This window comes from Pleurodeles waltl, chromosome 6, assembly GCF_031143425.1.
Source record: "Pleurodeles waltl isolate 20211129_DDA chromosome 6, aPleWal1.hap1.20221129, whole genome shotgun sequence".
NCBI lineage: Eukaryota > Metazoa > Chordata > Amphibia > Caudata > Salamandridae > Pleurodeles > Pleurodeles waltl.
The window spans coordinates 376,465,190-376,483,302 of NC_090445.1; the positions used below are offsets into that span (position 1 = coordinate 376,465,190).

Genomic DNA, 18,113 nt, shown 5'->3' on the forward strand with positions numbered 1-18,113 from the left:
GAGCAGACGCAAGAGAGAATGGGAGAAAAGTGGGAGGTAAGAAATAAAAAGATAGAAACAGTGGCTTACTGAGTGTGGATTTTAGTAATTGCTTTCCATGTAGAAAGGTTAGAAGTAATCTTTCCTCTGTCATGTGGGCTACAATCTGTAGCTTTCGTCCGTTCTGGTTATTTTCTTCAGTGAAGGGCGACTCAGGAGTTTGTTCTTACACTTCATCCTGTAGTCTGTGGTAGATATAATCTGAGTGGAACAATGGTTTAAGTCTTGAAACAACTAGTGGTATTTAGCTGAGGCTTAAAGGTGGAAAACATCCCCGCAAACTGACCATTGCATATCAGCTGTTCCCAAGGCGGCTGCCCAGACGTGTGGTACGTTGTTCTAGTACGGCTTTCGCAAATGATAGTTACCATCAGAGCATCCCGCAAGTGATAATCTTACCCTGGTTTCAGAAATCTGCTGCAACAGCCAGTGACCACACTGCTACTGGCAGTGTCCGCGGCCATCTGAACAAGATACGAGTGCCGACTTGCAAATAGAACCACTCTATCTATGTCTATTGTTAACTACTGATGATGTGCGTTGGAAGATGGGAGGGATGCTACCCCATTGTGCGGGTACATTGCTTAATTGCTTAGGCATGCGAGGGGTCTGTGCCCCGCGGTCTTTTGGAAATCGTAGTAAACACCAGCGGACAACATCAGTCAGCCTTTGATCAAAACATGAATACTGCCTTTGCAATAGGTTCATTTGTACATCTACTGTCTGCTGGTACAGTTTTGTCTATTTAGAAGGGAGGCTTTTTATTAATGTTACAAGTTTTACAGCAGAATCATATTGACATACTAGGTATTTCCCCGGTAATGGAATGTGGATTTGTTCATATTGGACCTATCAATATATTAAGTGTTTACACACATTCTAATGTCATTTGTATTGTTGTATAATCGTGGCAGCATACACAGAAGCGATGCCATTTTATTCAAGGTGTGGGTTTTACAATTCAATAGCACTGCCATGCATTGTTCATTTCCCTGTACAGTAAAGAGCAGTTTTCTAGATTGCGACAATAAGGTTACGTACATTCTACTGGCATGTTTAGCACTGAATCCCTGTGGCAGCGTGCACAGAAATTAGTGCGCATTTGGACTAGAAAACTATTTTGAATGTTTTCTTTAGTTGCTCCATTGTGGGGGCACCAGGTTGAGACTCGGGCAGCACACATGACATGTATAATGATGCGTGTGGATTGCCTCGTCTTTAGTGCACGATATCTGAAGTAATGCAAGATCGTTAGAAATTATTGCCTAAGATTTCACAGTAATGGCTGATAATTTACATTTAACAAGCGCAAAACAAGCAACATTTGCAAAACTTTTTTTCCATCAAATGGGAGGTCAAGAGGTTTTGCCTGAGCCTCTTGGGAGAGATAGAAAGAACAGAGCTGTGACTAGCATCAAACGACCTCAGTAATGCTGATGCCTATGGACAGAGATAAATAGCTAAACAATGGGACGTTTTCCTTCGTTCACCACGATCTGAAACCATTTCCTGAAGCCAGCCATCGGCTTCATATTGCCAGTAACCAACACATCATTATTCACGAGGCAAACATGAAAGAAAAGGTTCTAATGAATTTCCTTGTCAACACAATCAAGGAACTATAGTTTACAGCACACTATGATGGGGGGAGGGGGGGGAGGGAATGGAAAATAAGAGGTTCCCTCTTTAGACTCCCATCCCCAATATGAAAAATAGAATGCAAGGAAAATATTTTGCTTGGCAGTTTTTTAATCAAGTCAATATTCTCTCCCTACCCCGGCCAGGTCAGAGGAGAAAAGAAGAAAAGGGCTGAGACAAAGGCAGCACCATTGGTAAAGAAAGACCAGGAGTAGTTGCATCCACAGGAATGACATCAATATCAGGACCAATTGTAAATGGGTTAAATAAATAATTTGCACAAACACATACTTAAAATCTGTTTTGAGTTCTAAAGACTTGACCATAACCGGAATGCCATTTGAACTTCTGAATGCTTCTATTCTGACTAGAGTAAACAGATTAGTGTCAGGATCCCATGGACCATAGAGCATGAGGTTATGGTGCTGCCATGGGTATTTGTCTGGAGAGCAGTACATCAAAAGAAATACTGAGGTGTGATCCAGGAGGCGGGCACAAGAGATGGTTTGATACTTTGTGTCCAGCACACCCCAAGAGTTTCATGAAAAGTGGAGTGAGAGGCGACTATTTTGACAGAAGAGAACAAGGAAACGTCTGCTAAATTCTGTATTTCTCTGCACTATCGTGTGACCTCTTCTTGCCTTTACGCCACTGCGTGTGCTGCCCAACACCTAGTCCAACTCTAGCCTAAACCTGGCCAACATCCACTTTAATAAAACTATAAATGAGCAAGAGTAAGTAGCTTTCTCGCGAATCAAATTTAAATTGCTTGCTCGTCTACGTGTGACCCTCCTTGATGGTAACATGGAGATTAGAGGGGCATTACCCATCTATTCATGACTCCACATATGGTTTATGCAAATTACAACATTTGCAGGCACACCCTGAGAAACAGAATTGGATACAGGATTAGGACCACAGGTCCATCGAACCATATGCATATTGATGGGTAACCTGGTCACATGCAGCTTCAGGCGTCCTCACTTTACAGTAGGAGAGCAAAATATGAAATCACAGCTCACCTGGCACAACTCCATTGGTTGCTATGGCACTCATGGAAATGGCAGTCAGCAGCGTCTAGAAAAAAAAAAAAGAGGACAGAATGAGCATGAATTAAAAGGAGATGCCTCTGTAATGCTTGTTTCGCAAGAAAATTCTGGTGCACCAGCCTACACCCATGAAACATTCCCAAACAAATAACATGCTGCACAAATGCCCTTTTAAAGAGAAGACCACTTTTTACACTAAGAAATAATACAGTGAAGACGTCAGCTAGTAATGTCTGAGACTTAGAACTTTTTTTTTTGCTTCTTAATGGTCTTACTTGTAGGCTTACTTCTTTCTTGACACGTTTTGTAGTTCGCTTCCCTCTTTTGTCCCTTTTTTCCTTCACTCACTTTATTATTATTTTGTTTTACTGCATGTAGTTTTCCCTTAATGGTAACCCCCATGTTGTACTTTTTCTTTTTATCCCCTTATTTGCCTTTTAACCCCACCTCCTGTATTTTTACTTTATTTTTCATATGGGTGAAATTCCTTTCCCTGCAATTTTCTCTTTTCTTTATGCTTTCTTACACGATCTTCCCCAACTTCTTACTTTGTACCTCTATTTTAATATTTTCATTTTTGTTTCGAGAAGTAAACTTTAAAAGTAATAAATGAGAAGTAAAACTGGTGAAAGGAGATGTAACATATTTCCTCCTGTGTGAAAAAGTGCAATGCATACTGGTATGTATTTATCTGTCCACCCTTTTATCTCGTATTGCATTATATCACACTTACACAACAGCAACAAATGAAGACAATGCCGAAGGACTGAAGCACACCAGCTGTTCCGACGACCCAAGTCAACCTCAAGAATAAAATGACTCCAAAAATATTCTGCAAGCAAGGGAGGTAGACACCCATGAAGGTTCCCATCCTTGGAGACTGCAAGGAAAAAAAAAGATCAAAGTCAGTCTGGATAACATATCTAGTATAGGTTGTGCTATAAAGGGTGTTATTAGGCACGTTAAGAATTAATCAAAGATACGAGAATGTAGCTGAACCACTCACCTCAACTTTTTGCACAAAATCCACACGTAGGTGAATATTCTTACATCACAGATTGAATGTGGAGTTTCAAGAATGCTTCTGTTTCATTAGAAGTATGTGTGCCCCAAGCTCTTGACTTCAAATTCTTACTATGAAACTAGAAGACCTCCGTGGAATACCCACAGTGTCATAGCAGGATAGTTACCATAGATAATTCCCTCTTAACTAGGCAAAGCATTTTACACAGGGCATAAGTCACACAATGTCTCTGTCACTGCCATTCATACTGCCGTACACACCACTCCTGAATTAGATACGTTATCAACAGACATTACAGAGGTAAGAATGGTCACCTTGTATAAACCAAGAAAAGAGCCAGCAAATCTAGAAGGAGGAGTATAGCAGGCTCAGAGAGTAAGGGTGTTCTGACTACACATGACTGAAATAAAATTATTTTATCAGACATCAGGTCTGCATTGCTGAAGAGCACGAGGGCCACCTGCCCGCGTGGGGAACATCACAAAGGCCATTCCAGTTCACAGGGATATGGCATGTTAAACTAAAATCAACTTATGTGACATAACAAGTGAGTGACTGTTTTTTGCACAATCCGACACTCTTATCAGCCTTATGGTAAACATTGCGTGTAGTACTTTATTAAAACTGAGAGTGTGTGTCATACAGAATTCAGTTTTAAAAGTTGTCACAACCTATGCTTAAACAACGAGGATGCTGTCAAACAATATTTCTGTGACACACATTCCACACAGTCTATCTATTCAACCTAGTAACTATCTTACTGTTAAGCACGCAAGCTCTTGTTCCTTCTCGCTTGTGACGCCCACCCTCCACTTCCCAGGACGTGCTGCACAAAACACAGTTTATTTCTGGTCTGTTGCATACTGTAAATTTGTAGATAGAGAACAAGGATGACCTGTTGGTCGTCCAAATGAAGTGGGACTGTAAATATACCAGAGGCACTACTGTCACAAAATGAAAGTTGGCATCATTATTCTTAATTAGCAACAGAACAATGTACCACGCATGGAAACATTTAAAAGAGTGTAGCATTGAGACGAGAGGAGAAGAAACAGGCGACTAAAAACATATTAACACGAAAGTGACCTGGGGTCCGAGTCTGGCTGGGGGGTAACTCCATCACAAACCCGACAGATATCCCAGCCGCCTTATTACAAGTGCCACATGCCATAATTCACTTGTAATTAGGCGCACATGATATACATCACGTTTCTGACTATGTACCCCAATGGCCAAGCACTAAATCAGGCACTAACAGACGTCCAAGTCTTTAGGCTCTCTCCCATTCCACATCAGTGACTCTGCAACAACACCAGTGGGAACAGAAAGTACTTCCAGTATTTATTTTTTGTGGACCCGTACACATATGGACAATACTCCACATTACCACCACTTATACAGAAAGCACGTTACACTGGAGAGAAACCTAATCACTGTTGCTGTTCGCAGGTTTATAGCTTGTTAAATTCCAAATTGGATTAGGGGCCTTTTAGCATGTACGTACCAGCGCCTCATTTCCTCGCTACATCCCGCTGTCAGTGGGGTGGGAAGGTGTTGATAATAAAAGAAAGCCAAGAGGCCGAGTAACAAAGTCACAATAAAGGTACTTTTATTCTACAGCTTTGCCTTTCAGTGCCATCCTGGGGTATATTCCAGAACAAAGAGTATAGAAGAAGGGAGGAGAAGGCAGCGCTGGCCTATACCGACAGACCCGGCAGAGACTCCTGATCAAATCAAGCATTACTTTGGTAGAAATGTCGAGTGTAATGCTTGCAAAATGTACATGAGATTTCACAGTGCCACCCTACTTATTTCTTACAAGAACAAAATGCTTGGAGATAGCCAGTAAAGCGGCATTAACTCCGTGCTGTGATTGGACACCGGATGAAGGGTTTGTCCCATGCAGGTGATGCCAATGGATGAAGTATGGAGCAATCAATCTAGCAATGGTGGGACCGACCATAGCTTGTGCACATCCCTGCTTCCTAAAATGACTAAAAAATACATCTATTACATGCAGAGTCTTGGTTTTATAAAGGTAAAAGCAAAGCATGTCAGATATCAAGTTTCAGCAGTGTTTCAAAAAGTGAGGAAAAGTGCAGGCAAGGAACAAATTGCAGTTGAAAATCCCTTCGTTCGGATGGAATTTAATCAGCATCTCGGGAAAAAGAAGACTTTGTGCCAACAGAACTAGGTGCACAGTTCAGAGGCACATGGGACGCGAAGCTGGCTAAGGTGTATAGCAGACGTTAAAGCAGGAGAACAGATTTGTTTCGAAGTGGGCCTAGCAAAACCCCACGTTTTCCCGTTTCTGACGCAGGGCTTTCCACCAGCAAAGAAACTTTTCTTTTTGTCCATCCCCATTTCTGAATGAATCTCCTTGACTGTTTCCATATCGCCAGAATCAGATCTCAACTAACTCTTAAACGCCAGACGGGTATTTTAGGTCCCTAACATAACACCTGACGATCTACTTGGCAGACGAGAAGCATTCTTCTAAACTGTTTATGTAGGCACCAATGAGTTCTAGATAGGTGTTGCACATATCCACCTGCGGGACCTCACTATAGCCACCAGGATATCCAGATTAACTAAGGAGAGTTTAAAGAAACAAAGCTTGGTTCTTCAAAAACTTAGCTGTCAAATTGAAGGATGACAGCTAAGACTCTCCCCACCCCATGTTACCCCTCCAAATGAATAGAGTGTCTGCGCTGGGGGAAGGAAGATCTCCTCACTCTGAAAACAATATAGAAAGTTCGAGAACCATATCTAGGAAGATAACTTTAGAGAACCAGAACACACAAGCTTGTCACTTACCTTCTGCAGGAGTCTTGGAATTAAACACATGGTAGGAGGAAAGATTTAAGGAATATGCCTCGCTATTTCCACATCCATATTCTGGTGGGTCACAAAGACAGCTTTCGCCATTAAGGACTGAACTAAGCAATAGGAACGTGTGGGTGAATTTCTCACTTGAGAAAGCAGTGGGTTCAGAAGCCTCATTAGGTTGTCTGCCCTTTAACTGCTCACCTATAGAATGTGAAAAGCAACCAGAACATGCCCTCAACGATGTGAGGGAGGGAGAACCTCCTACTTTTCTTATCCAGGAGTACAGTGTGGCACTGTCCATGTGCACCAACACTAACCTGGAACCCATCACTTGAAGAAAGGGTCTAAGTGGCAAAAAGACCTCACTGAGCTCCAGCAGATATCCGGAAAGCCTAATATAATGAGTCTCACAATGTACTGAGTGAGTGAATGAATCTTTTAGCTGATTTGAGGCCACTGCAGTGGAACAGTGCACACTACGTGAACACTGGCAGTATGGGCTCAAGATAACAGCTGAAGATAATAGGGCTGGAAATGGCTAGGACTGAGTGCACAGCATCTGATTCTAAAACTCTGCTACGTGGATCTATAGAGAATGTGTGCTGACCTTGGCAGGTGGCACCACCATAATGCACGATTCATGTAGCCCCAAAAGAATATGGGGTCGGTATGCCAACAAAGCATTCTGCTAGAAATGTACCCTGGTCATACTGATAGTTAATACTGACTGAGGGAGGGAAGACTTCTGTGACAAGAAACAAGAACTGCCCAGATAAGAGTATCAGGGAGGAAGTCTGGGAAGATCACCAAAATTCTAAGCCGGAACACAGCTAGGAGTTTTTATTTGTTTTTTACTACTGTAGATCCTTCTATCATGCAAACATTTACAAAACAGCAGCAACAGACAGTTTTCCAAAAGATATTTTAGCAGGAAATTTTCCTATCCATGTTTTTTTCCTGGAAGACTTGTACTTTTAAAAGTAGATTCTGGATAAGGCAGAGTTTGCTGGTTTTCTGAGTAGATGTACTCTGTTCATGTGGCCCCAGGAGGTGGACTGTGTGTGCTTTACGGCTGGAGGACAACTTTTGTGAGCAGGGGAAGACCTTATGGACTGCTACTGCTCAAAGTGGTGGTGGATACCCTCTGCAGCTGCTGAAAAAACAAATACCCCACCATTGTTAATTGAAGCCAATATGCCATTGGCTTAAGAGATGAGAGTGCACGGTCATTGTGAATGTGCAGCAGACCAGAAGAAATTTTAAAACTCAAGAGTGAGTGGGGGCTGAAAATTCCTTTATAAGCAGCAGCGGCCCCCCTATTAGGGCAGAAAAGCACTGCGCCCCTGTTGCCAGTGCATCTAACGTAAAAAATCAAATGGTAATAAAAAATGAATTACCGTTTTATTTTTCACTGATCCCAGCCCCAGTAGTGTTTGGGGGGAGCAACACATTTCTGATGACTGGCAGCAGAGGTGTGGTGCTCACTCCACCGGTTTACACTGTGCATGTCAGTTTGGACAGCTGTCTTACAATGACCAGCCTGACATGCGCTTTGTAACCCTCTCCACCCAGCTGTGGGTGGAGACAGCTGGGTGGAGAGCAAGCACAGACCCCTGTGCCTGTTGGAGCGTTGAGGCAGCCCACACCAGCTAATCCTGGCTATGCTCTAATGCTGCTCATCTGCAGCACGAAAGCAGCGGCGGGATTAAGAGAAAGGAGCTGGCTGAGGCTCCATCGCACTGACTGCACGGAGATGAGGAGCATAGGTAAGTACTTTCTTTAAAAAAAAAATAATCTTTTGACCCACTGACAGGCACTAGGAGAAACCCGCATTGCCTTCAGCCTTAATTCCAGTGCTCAGTCACAGCCCATTATAATAACGAGCCATGATTAAGAACTTTGGAATGGGAGTCTAAAGGCATTGTGATTTTTTACCGTGCCTGCCACTGGACTTGCACTCGACTCTACGACCCTCCACTGTTGAGGGTCATCAGCAGGCACTGTGTGTAAGAGCAGTCGTGTACAGGCTATGTCACTTTCACTGTTTGCTTTCTCGGGCCTTGTCACAGGAGAAATAAGGGAGAATCAGCGTTGGTGGAAAGTAAAAGCTCCAGCAGAATTGCCGCCGAGGAGAAATGGCAGTGCTAATCGAGGGACTCAGAGTATGTGTTTTATTTTGGCTTGGCTAATTATTCTAGATTGGATCTCAGATCCCTGAATAGATGCAGGAGATTTTTCCAACCTGGAGCATAGAGTGCCATAAGCAGTTAAAACTACAGGGAATGGGAGTGCATCCACTTACTGTGTGGAAGATGCGTCTGCTGGCGAGTTGCACATTTTGTTGGCACTTTTAAAGAATTACAGCACATGGGGAATACCAAAAAAGACGGCTTCAATTAATGCACCACGTCTGACAGAAACACAAGGCCTCCCAAAGAGGGTCTACTTAATTGAGCACGGTGAACACCGAGAAAGGAGGCACACCACACAGCGATGTTAGCACTGCTGTGTCTTAAAGTCTAAATTGAATCACCGTTTGTCGCATATACTTGCTATGTTGGGATCACAGAGGTTTAGTTATTGCAGAAAGGCATTTTACTGGAAATATGCTGCATTCTAAAGAATGCAGCTACCCGACGAAAAACCTTGATTGGAGGGGAGCTTTTGATCTTCTCCAATTCTGTAAACCAGGAGACAGTAATTACAGCTTGTTAACAAGGATTTGCAATGCAATAGGTCTCACATTTGCTTGTGTTAGAACTATTGGCATTGTAAATGCATAACTGGTCTTTTCTTGCCACATAAATTGGTCAACCCTGCCTTATAATTTGGTTCTCTTCTCCATATAATTCCAGTGACTCTGCATATAACTAATGCAAAAAGAACAGTTGATGGACAGAATGTAGATCAAATCAAACATTCACCCCAGTCACAGATCTGGGTTTAATCCATCAGTTTTTTTGCTCACCATGCCATTCCAGTTTGGACCCAGCCATATGCAAATCAGTCTTGACCCTGTTTTCCCATGGGAACAGTCCAGCCCGACTGCCAGGCCGAGTGCAAAATAGTGGTCTGCAATGCATCAAAGGCATTCGCAGATCACAAAACTAGAAATCGCAAAAATTGCGATTTTTTGCATTGCGACCTGGAATTTGCGATTCGCAAAATCCAGGTCGCAAGGCAATTCTGCAAAAAAATCGCAAATTGCGATTTTTCGCAGAATGGTATTTTGCACATGCAAAATACCATGGTCTGCAACCAGGTGGTAACCTGGTGCAAATTTTAAAAATGCAGTAAAACTGCATTTTTAAATGTAACATGTAAAGCACACATGCCCTTTTGGCATGTGTGTACTTTACATGTAAAAAAAAAAAAATGGGGTGCAGGAGAGGGGGCCTTAGTCCCCCAGCACCCTGGCCTTTTGCATTTCCAAAATTGCGATTTCTGGTTCAGAAATCACAATTTTGGAAATGCAAAAAATTGGGGCCAGTATCGCAATTTGCGATTCGGAAATTGCATTTGCGATTTTTAAGAAATCGCTATTACCGATTCGCAAATGTGATACATGGCCCTTTGCGAGTCGGTAATAGCGATTTCTTAAAAATCGCAATTACCGAATCGCAATAGGCCAGAATCATACATCTGGCCCTAAAGCACTTCCATTTACCTTCTTCCTCGATCAGCAGCAAAAAATGAAAATATTGCCATTATTTATTTATATTATTATTTTGCCCCTCCCCCAACCTAGTGTGGGGACCCAGAGATGACCTAAACAGAAAGAGTATGTCTTGCTGATCGTTTTGATGAGTATGTCATGCTGACACTTTCCTAAGTGTGTCCCGGATTTGCTGTCACCTCCACACCGTTGCTACCTCACATATTCCCCCATCAGCTTAAAAAATGCTTTTGTATTTTTTTTTCTTTTTAGGCACCAATTCGACTCGGATTGTTACCTAAAAGGGAAAAAAAACCACACAGTTGTATGGTTTTGTAGGCACGTGCCTACAAAATAATTAGACTGGCCGTATCAAAATCTTTTTTCTTTACAAAAAAAATCTTTAGCCAAGCAGCACACCATCACGGATACTATGCGCCATGGCTAAATCCTTTGCCAAAGCCAAAAGGTCCCAAAGGCCAACACTTGTTTTGTTAGCCATAATTTAGGGGTGCAGCAGAGAGGTATGAAAAAGAGATACGTTCTAATGAAATTAACGTATGCTCTCTCTTCCCATCTCTCTTAAATCAAATTCCTTCAGCTCCTACACTCTAATCATTGTGTTTCATGTGAGGTGATCTATAAAGGAGTATCATGCTAAGTGTTTATGGGAAGATTTTTTCGGGGTTACAGTACTTTCTGTGATACAGACGGAATTTTCTCATTTATAACCAGAATTCTTCCTGAATAAAATGCACTAAATAAAAAACAGTAGGCAATGCAGGTTTTTACTTGCAAAGCAGTTTTTACGAGGCTGACAATTTGATTGATTTTTTAAAAATATTACTGAGTGTTCCATTATTCAACTTAGATATCAATAGCAGTTCACATGCTTTCTTCATTGATCCTCAACTGTACAATGGAAGCAATACATCTTTATTAGTTATCAAACTGAAACAGTGACAAATCTGCTTGTTTCAAAAAGTTCCATCATTTCTCTAGTGCACAGCAAAGCAAACAGTTCACAATGAAATAGCTTATTAACTAACTTATAAATAAAATAACAGGACTCTTTAACCAACTGATAGACAACTGTTCATTTACAGAGCATGTTTTTGTAATGTCCTAGCTCGAACCACAAACAGGTCTATAAATACCAAGAAAGAGATTGCATTACACCCCCAGGCATCAAAGAGTGGCAGCAACTAAATGAGGTTACAGCTAATTCACTTAGTACAAATAGCTCAAACTAAGAGCGTGTTCCATTTACTTCATCGCCATGGCTTGTGGCACTTATAACTGCATTAGTCATGAAGCACGACTTGAGCCATCGCTTGTTGCGGAAACCAAGGCAATTACCACTTCGCTCTTTAGGACATCTCATGGAGGGCTGAAAAGTACAATTAAAGGGTTGCGGCTGGCAGCCAGGGGGATGGTAGGCCAATGCTCGTCACAGGCTCGGTGCAGAAAAGACGCAGGTACGGACAATCATCCGGATATGATGGTTGTGTTTTAATTATCAGGTTTCTGATGAAGTGCTTTTTTAATCTGAGAGTTATTAAGGGACTGGTAGGTGGCTCGAGAGGGAGACTGGATGCCCAACCGAGTTTGTTAAGTGGAGTTCAAACTAATATTTAATTCTGATAGATTTCTGACCTCTTCCCTTGTCACTCTCTAAGCTTAAGCTGATGTATAAACCCAAACTGGCAAGTTAATAACTACCGCACCTAGATCACTCCAGTCCCATTCTGGTATACCCCATGACATTTGTCATCTAGCAAATGTATAGCAAATAGCCAAACGTAAGGCAATTGTTTATGGAATATACAAAGGCCGCAATTATTTATTTATACATACAAGATTGCCAGCTCAACCACTGATTGTGGTATGTTACAGAGGCATCATAAACATTGACAGATAATCATAAATCAATCACGGGTATCATAAATCAATGTCAAAAAATGGTCATAAATCAATCGTGATTTGTCTGTCATTAACCATCATCGACTGGTGTTACATTTCCTTCCAGTCCTGGCCTCTGCTTGTCCTGTTTTCTGGAAAGGTCTTTGTTAAGTAATCCTACATACCGCTTTGGAGGGGGGTTCTCAAAATAATTTTGGTTTAACATGTTTGTGAGGGGGGGTAGCCTCTTGTTTTCACTTAGGCCCAACTTACTACCTTGTATGTTTTTGCACCCTGCCATCCGTTTGGCGGAGCTGTGCTGCGAGTGCCATGCTCCGCTTACTCCCCCTCATGGCCTCATTCGTCCTCTGCCGTAAGGCATCCCCAGGTGAGTGGCCTTTCATTTGGCACACCGCCTTACTAGGTGTACCTGCCTTACCAATGGTTAAACCCCTTTTTCTGTCTGCCACGCTACTGGAGAGGCTTAGGTCTCCAGTTAGCTCCCCTCATGAATTAATGCCAAGTGTTATCTCTTGATCGCAGCTTGCCTGCACCAGGGCTGCCCACAAATTTGCTCAGAAAATCACCATCCCTTCCATGGATAGGTGTACACCATCAGGAGCATCCATCTCTGGGCATCTCTGATTGATTAGCCCATGGCGAATGATTTCTAGCCATTTCCCCTTCAATCGTTTGCTGACTGCAATGTTTAGCTTCCTCCTGGAATTATCCATTACACTATTTGACATGGTCTCCCCGCCATATAAGCTTGGGGATCATTTCTGACCAAATGATCGTGCTGCTGCCAAATGCTCTTGCCGTTTCCGTTAAGCCCAGCCAAATATCGTTCAGGAGGTCCTTCTTCCCCAACAGAGCCAAGTCGTTACCCCCCAAGTGTATGATCAGAATTTCGGGGTGTTTGCTGGCTGCTGCTCGCAACCTGTTGAGTGTCACCAAAAGCTGCCCCCATCTCATGCCGAGGTAACCCCACCATCTGATGACCGTAGCCTTCGGGCCTCTTCTTCGTTTGCTGCAGCTGTGGTTCCACCATAATTGCATTCTATGGATAAATGAGTGTCCAACCACCCATACTGTTCTGGGTTGAATCCCTGTCAAAGAAATCCCCCCCCCAAAAAAAACTGCTGTCAATTGTCATTGAGGCTGGTCGTGTCCAGCTCAAAACAAATGTGGCCATATATAATTTTTGTAAGCGCTGCAGCGCCATGTGCCTACTGCCTTGATGGCATCCTCCATGCTGTGCTGCTGTCCTGGCAGCCCATATCCTAAATGAATGTGACCCAAATGCTGATGGTGTAAGGCCCACTTGACAAAGGGTTGTGTGCATGACTGCAGACAATTGGTACTTGCTCAGTAATTCGTCATTACGGTGAACGAAGAGGCCGCCCAACCTGTTGGGGCGTACCGCCATGTAATCCTGTAGACCGCACACTGGGCAGTACCTCTTATCTTCTAAGCAACCGAGTTGCACACAGGTGCCCTTGCCTCGTTGATCTGTCTTAGACCTCCTGAGGAGCAGCTGAGCCCTCACATCATCCAGCCTAATGTCTGCATCTTGTAAGCAGGCCACTCCCGCCTCTCTTTTTGCTGGGGTCAGCAGTTTGCTTATTCTAAAAGCCCTAAAAAGGGTTGTCAGCTACTGACTTTATGGCATTAATTACCTCTAACTGCTTCTCAAAATTTATGGGGCGCCTTGTGTCCCGTTTCTTTCCTTTGAAACGTTTCCAACCCTTCATGGCAGCTCTCATGTAATGAGAGGCTGTGGGGTCTTTACCTGTCTCTATCTCTGAGAAATGGTCCATCGCTGCCAGGTGGGCCTGTGCCCAGGACTTTGTCTTCTTTTGCTGGTATACCCATTTAATAAAACACTCCACTGCCTGAGCTGGGGCCTCCGGGTCCCCTGGCGACCTCAAACCCCCTATTTCCATCACTGTACTGGCATATTTTCTGTAGCGCCTAGTGGTCTCAGGTGTGACGGCATGTTCTACTAGTAATGGCAGGCCCACTCTGCCAGCTCCCAAAGCTCTTTTGGAAAGAGTGTCATTGTCTGCCTGGCCTACAGAGGTAGCCTTTTGTACTTGTCCATCTGGGAACGGGAGACGGCATCTGCCAGCAAGTTCTTTATGCCGTGGATGTGTCTTGCCTTAAAGTCAAGGTTGCCCTCAAGCTGCAAGCTAAACAAGTGCCTCATGAGTCTCAATATGTGTGGACACATTGCTGTCCCTCTGTTAATAGCCATCACCACCCCCTGATTGTCAGACCACAGCGTGATCGTCATATTAAGCAGTTTGTTCTTCCACACTGTCAGGGAAACCACTATAGGAAATAGATCGAGAAATGTGATGTTGCCTGTAATTCCCAACTCGTGCAACCTGTCTGGCCATAGCCCTGTGCACCACTCTTTACCCAGAATCTCATCGAACCGTGGCTGCCAGCGGCATTCGTGAATAGGGCTATCTCTTTGGCCGTCACCCATCCTTCTCTCCTGATAAGTAGTCCATTGAAACGTGTCAGAAAAGCATCCCACATGGCCAGGTACCTCTTAACCCCAGCCCCCAACCTGACATGATGGTGTTTCTCACGTATGCCTGCTGTCAGTCTGCTTAAATGCCTCACGAGCACCTCGCTGGTATGATCCTTGCCACAAAGTTCAATTTGCCAATCATTCTCTGTAGCTCTCTAAGGGTTGCCTTTTCTTTGCTACATAGGGCCCCGATTTCTTCCCTCAGCTCTGAGACCTTGCCTTCAGGCAACCTGAATGACCCCGCCACCGAGTCTAACTCGATGCCAGGAACCCTAGGGCTGCGGCTGGCCCTACTATCTCTTCTTCAGCTAGAGGAACTCCCAGTACCCATGCTAGTTCTTGAAAAGCCCTCAACGCGCTCGCACATTCCCGTCCCTGCCTGACCTACGAATAGCAAGTCATCCAGGTAGTGCATTTTACCCCCATCCTGGTGCCGTCTGTTTAGTGCCCACTTCAAGAACATATCAAAAAGTTTGAAATAGGCGCAAGATATGGAACAGCCCATTGGCATGGCCTTGTCGAAGTATACCATCCCCCTGTGTTGAAAACCAAGCAAGTGGAAACTCCCAGGGTGGACAGGAGTCGTCGAAAGGCAGAGTCGATGTCTGCTTTTGCCATCAATGCTCCTCTGCCTGCTGCCTTTACCATGTCAATGGTGTCCTCTACCGTGGCGTACCCCACTGAACATGCCTCGGGAGCAATCCCGTCATTTACTGATGCCCCTTCTGGGAATGAAAGGTGGTGTATAAGTCTGTATTGGCCTACCTCCTTTTTGGGAACCACTCTGAGGGGAGAGATGATTAAGTCCTTGGGGGGTAGGGGTGGGGGGTAAGGGGAATGGACACTATGTGCCCCAGGTTCCTCTCTTTCTCTATTTTCTGTTCCATCATTCCTGGGTGCCGTTTTGTAGACTTTAGGTTCCTTCCCCCAGCCATTTGACCTGTAAATGGTATCACAAAACCTTCCTCAAAACATTTTACTAGTAAGATTGCATCCTCCTTATTGTAGTAACCATTTACTAACCTCCTGAGCATTTGCATATTGACAGGGGATTTGGCTAGCCCAGTCCTTGGGATCCCCCTGCAGTGCCCCACTCCCACTAGTGTTTTTTCTTTCTTTCCTTGTCTGACCAGTGTTTAGTCCGCTCGCAACCTGAAGCTGGGTGATCTCCTCCACAGGCAGAACAAATGTGTCTAAATTTGCATCCCACTCCCCACATGCATTTATCTGTGTACTTTCAACATATTGCTGGTGGCATTCTGTCCCCAGGCCCTTTCCAGCCACTGGGTATGGACACTCACTGAAAAGCCTTTGGGCCTCATCTATGCATATCAGCCTCAAACCACCATTTTGACTTGGTTGCATCAATAACCTTATCCAGACCAGTCTGCATGGCTGCTTTGCCAATTCAACACTATACTTCGAAAGTCACTTCACAAATAGTCACGGAAACTGCAAACCACCATGGATGCTAACTTCCACAAACCTTTTCCATTCCTGGTCCTCAGATGTTGAACATTACATGATCTTAACAACAGGCCACCTCATGCAAACACCTTCATCCCCAGCACATCCAGTCTCTCAGCCTATCTGTTCGGAAGAGCAGACAGAACAGTATTCTGATTTAACTGTGCAGAAGATGGCTGTCCAACCAAACTTTCTAGTGTAGGGTGAGAAGAGAGGAACGGCAGCTCAGGATTCTGCCTATGTTTAAGAGCCACAGGATGAGCCAATGCAGGCATTCTCTGGGCTGTCTCCAACAATAAGTCTGGTGGATATTTTAGTTTCCTGCAGATTCCTCATCTTATTAGTATCCCCAGGCACCAAACTGGATATAGAAACCATTACAATTGCTCTGCAGTGCTGACACGCAACTCCAGTTGTGGCTCCAATCCATTAAGGAAGTGACATTGTCCTATTTATGGTACTGCCCGGGTGACTGGCCATTATGTTTTTCCACACCCAACTGAGGTGAAAGGAGAGAGGAAATGTAGGATCTTAACAATGAGAGACAATAAGAGAACACAAGTAACTAGAAGAATACATTGAAGAATTATAAACAACACTTTCTCATAAGGGTAGGAGAAAGGGTGGTAAGAATATGCAGTAAGATATAATGCCTACCAAAAATAACACTACGGATACATATCTTCCTTTTGATGGAAACATCGTCTTGCAAATTACTGATCTTATGAAGGAGTCTGAAATAAGTGAACATTGGAGCAAGGGCTGAGTGGTGCAGATATTGCAAATATCAGCCATGGGGATGCCCAAGGCAGTAAAAGCTGCCTTCTCCAGGGAACAGCGTGCACAAATTTCGACCAGAGGTTCTTTCTCTGCAAAGGAATAACAGATCTTGATGCAAAGAGTAAGCCAACTTGAGGCAATAGGTTTGGTCAGTACGCTGCCTTTCATAGCCCCAGCAAAACATCCAGGAGAGAGCTTGCCTATAATCCAGCTTGTACAATACCTCCTTCATTTGGATGAATGAGGACTGGGAAAGAATGGAAAAGTGACCAATGTGGACACCAACTTTGGCAGAAAGGATGGGGAAGTACGTAGGACCCATATGTCTGGTAAAAGAGAGAACAGTGTCTAGAACTACAAAGTCTTCAACTCTTCAACCCAGTAGGCAAATTAATAGATATCAAAAACACTTGAGGGTCAAGAGATGAACAGAACAAATGTGCATTGGTTCGAACGATGATGCCTTGAGGAGATTCACAATCAAGTTTAAGTTCTGCAGCGCAACAACAAATGGTGTAGGTGGGAACACAGACAGTAAACCTTGTATGAAACAAGTCACTAGGAGCGATCTGAGAAAGGGTGGTTAGTCATGGAGGAATATCAAGGCGCACTGTATGGTTAAATGTCCCTTCATATAATGAAACCATTAAACTGTGTTGGACAAGGGAAAATGCAAACAACAGAACTTTAGAGAGTCGAAACTTGAATGGGTATATTCTGGCAATCTGACACCAAGAAACAAACGTAACCTCTGACTTGCATTGCTCAATCTCTACGTGGATTTTAAGCGTCTGAAGATTGGTACGGAGGACCCTACAATCCTATTGTGAAATCTACTCTGTCCAGAGTTGGTAGGAAATACTGACTACAGATCAACATACCAAATTCTCCTTACCCATCCCAGGGGGATGAGGATAAACTTTGTGCCATCCTCTGCGGAATCCTCTGAGCAATCAGAGAGAAGAGATAAGGAGGCATTGCAACCAGCTGAGTGAGAAAGCATTGCCTAGAGAACCACATGATGGGAAGCACAGGGCACAGAACAAGGAGCATTTTCTGTTCGGGGCTGTGGCAAAGAGGTAAATAAAGGAAAGCCTTACCTGGCAGAAGTTCACACCCTTCGCATTACATTGGGGTGAAGTGTCCATTTCGGACTCTCAAAAGATTGACCACTGAAAGCATTGGCCT

At 43.8% G+C, this 18,113-nt stretch overlaps 1 protein-coding gene across 4 annotated transcripts in view; it reads right to left on the reverse strand.

The window, feature by feature from the left end:
- SLC12A6 (solute carrier family 12 member 6) overlaps positions 1–18,113 on the reverse strand; it is an 830,972-nt gene that overhangs the window by 405,445 nt on the left and 407,414 nt on the right. For all 4 annotated transcript variants that reach the window (XM_069238301.1, XM_069238300.1, XM_069238303.1 and 1 more), the window contains 2 exons: positions 3,460–3,606; positions 2,700–2,754 (listed from right to left, as the gene is read on the reverse strand). In XM_069238301.1, the coding sequence (XP_069094402.1) occupies positions 2,700–2,754; positions 3,460–3,606 (202 nt within the window). The remainder of the gene's footprint in view (positions 1–2,699; positions 2,755–3,459; positions 3,607–18,113) is intronic.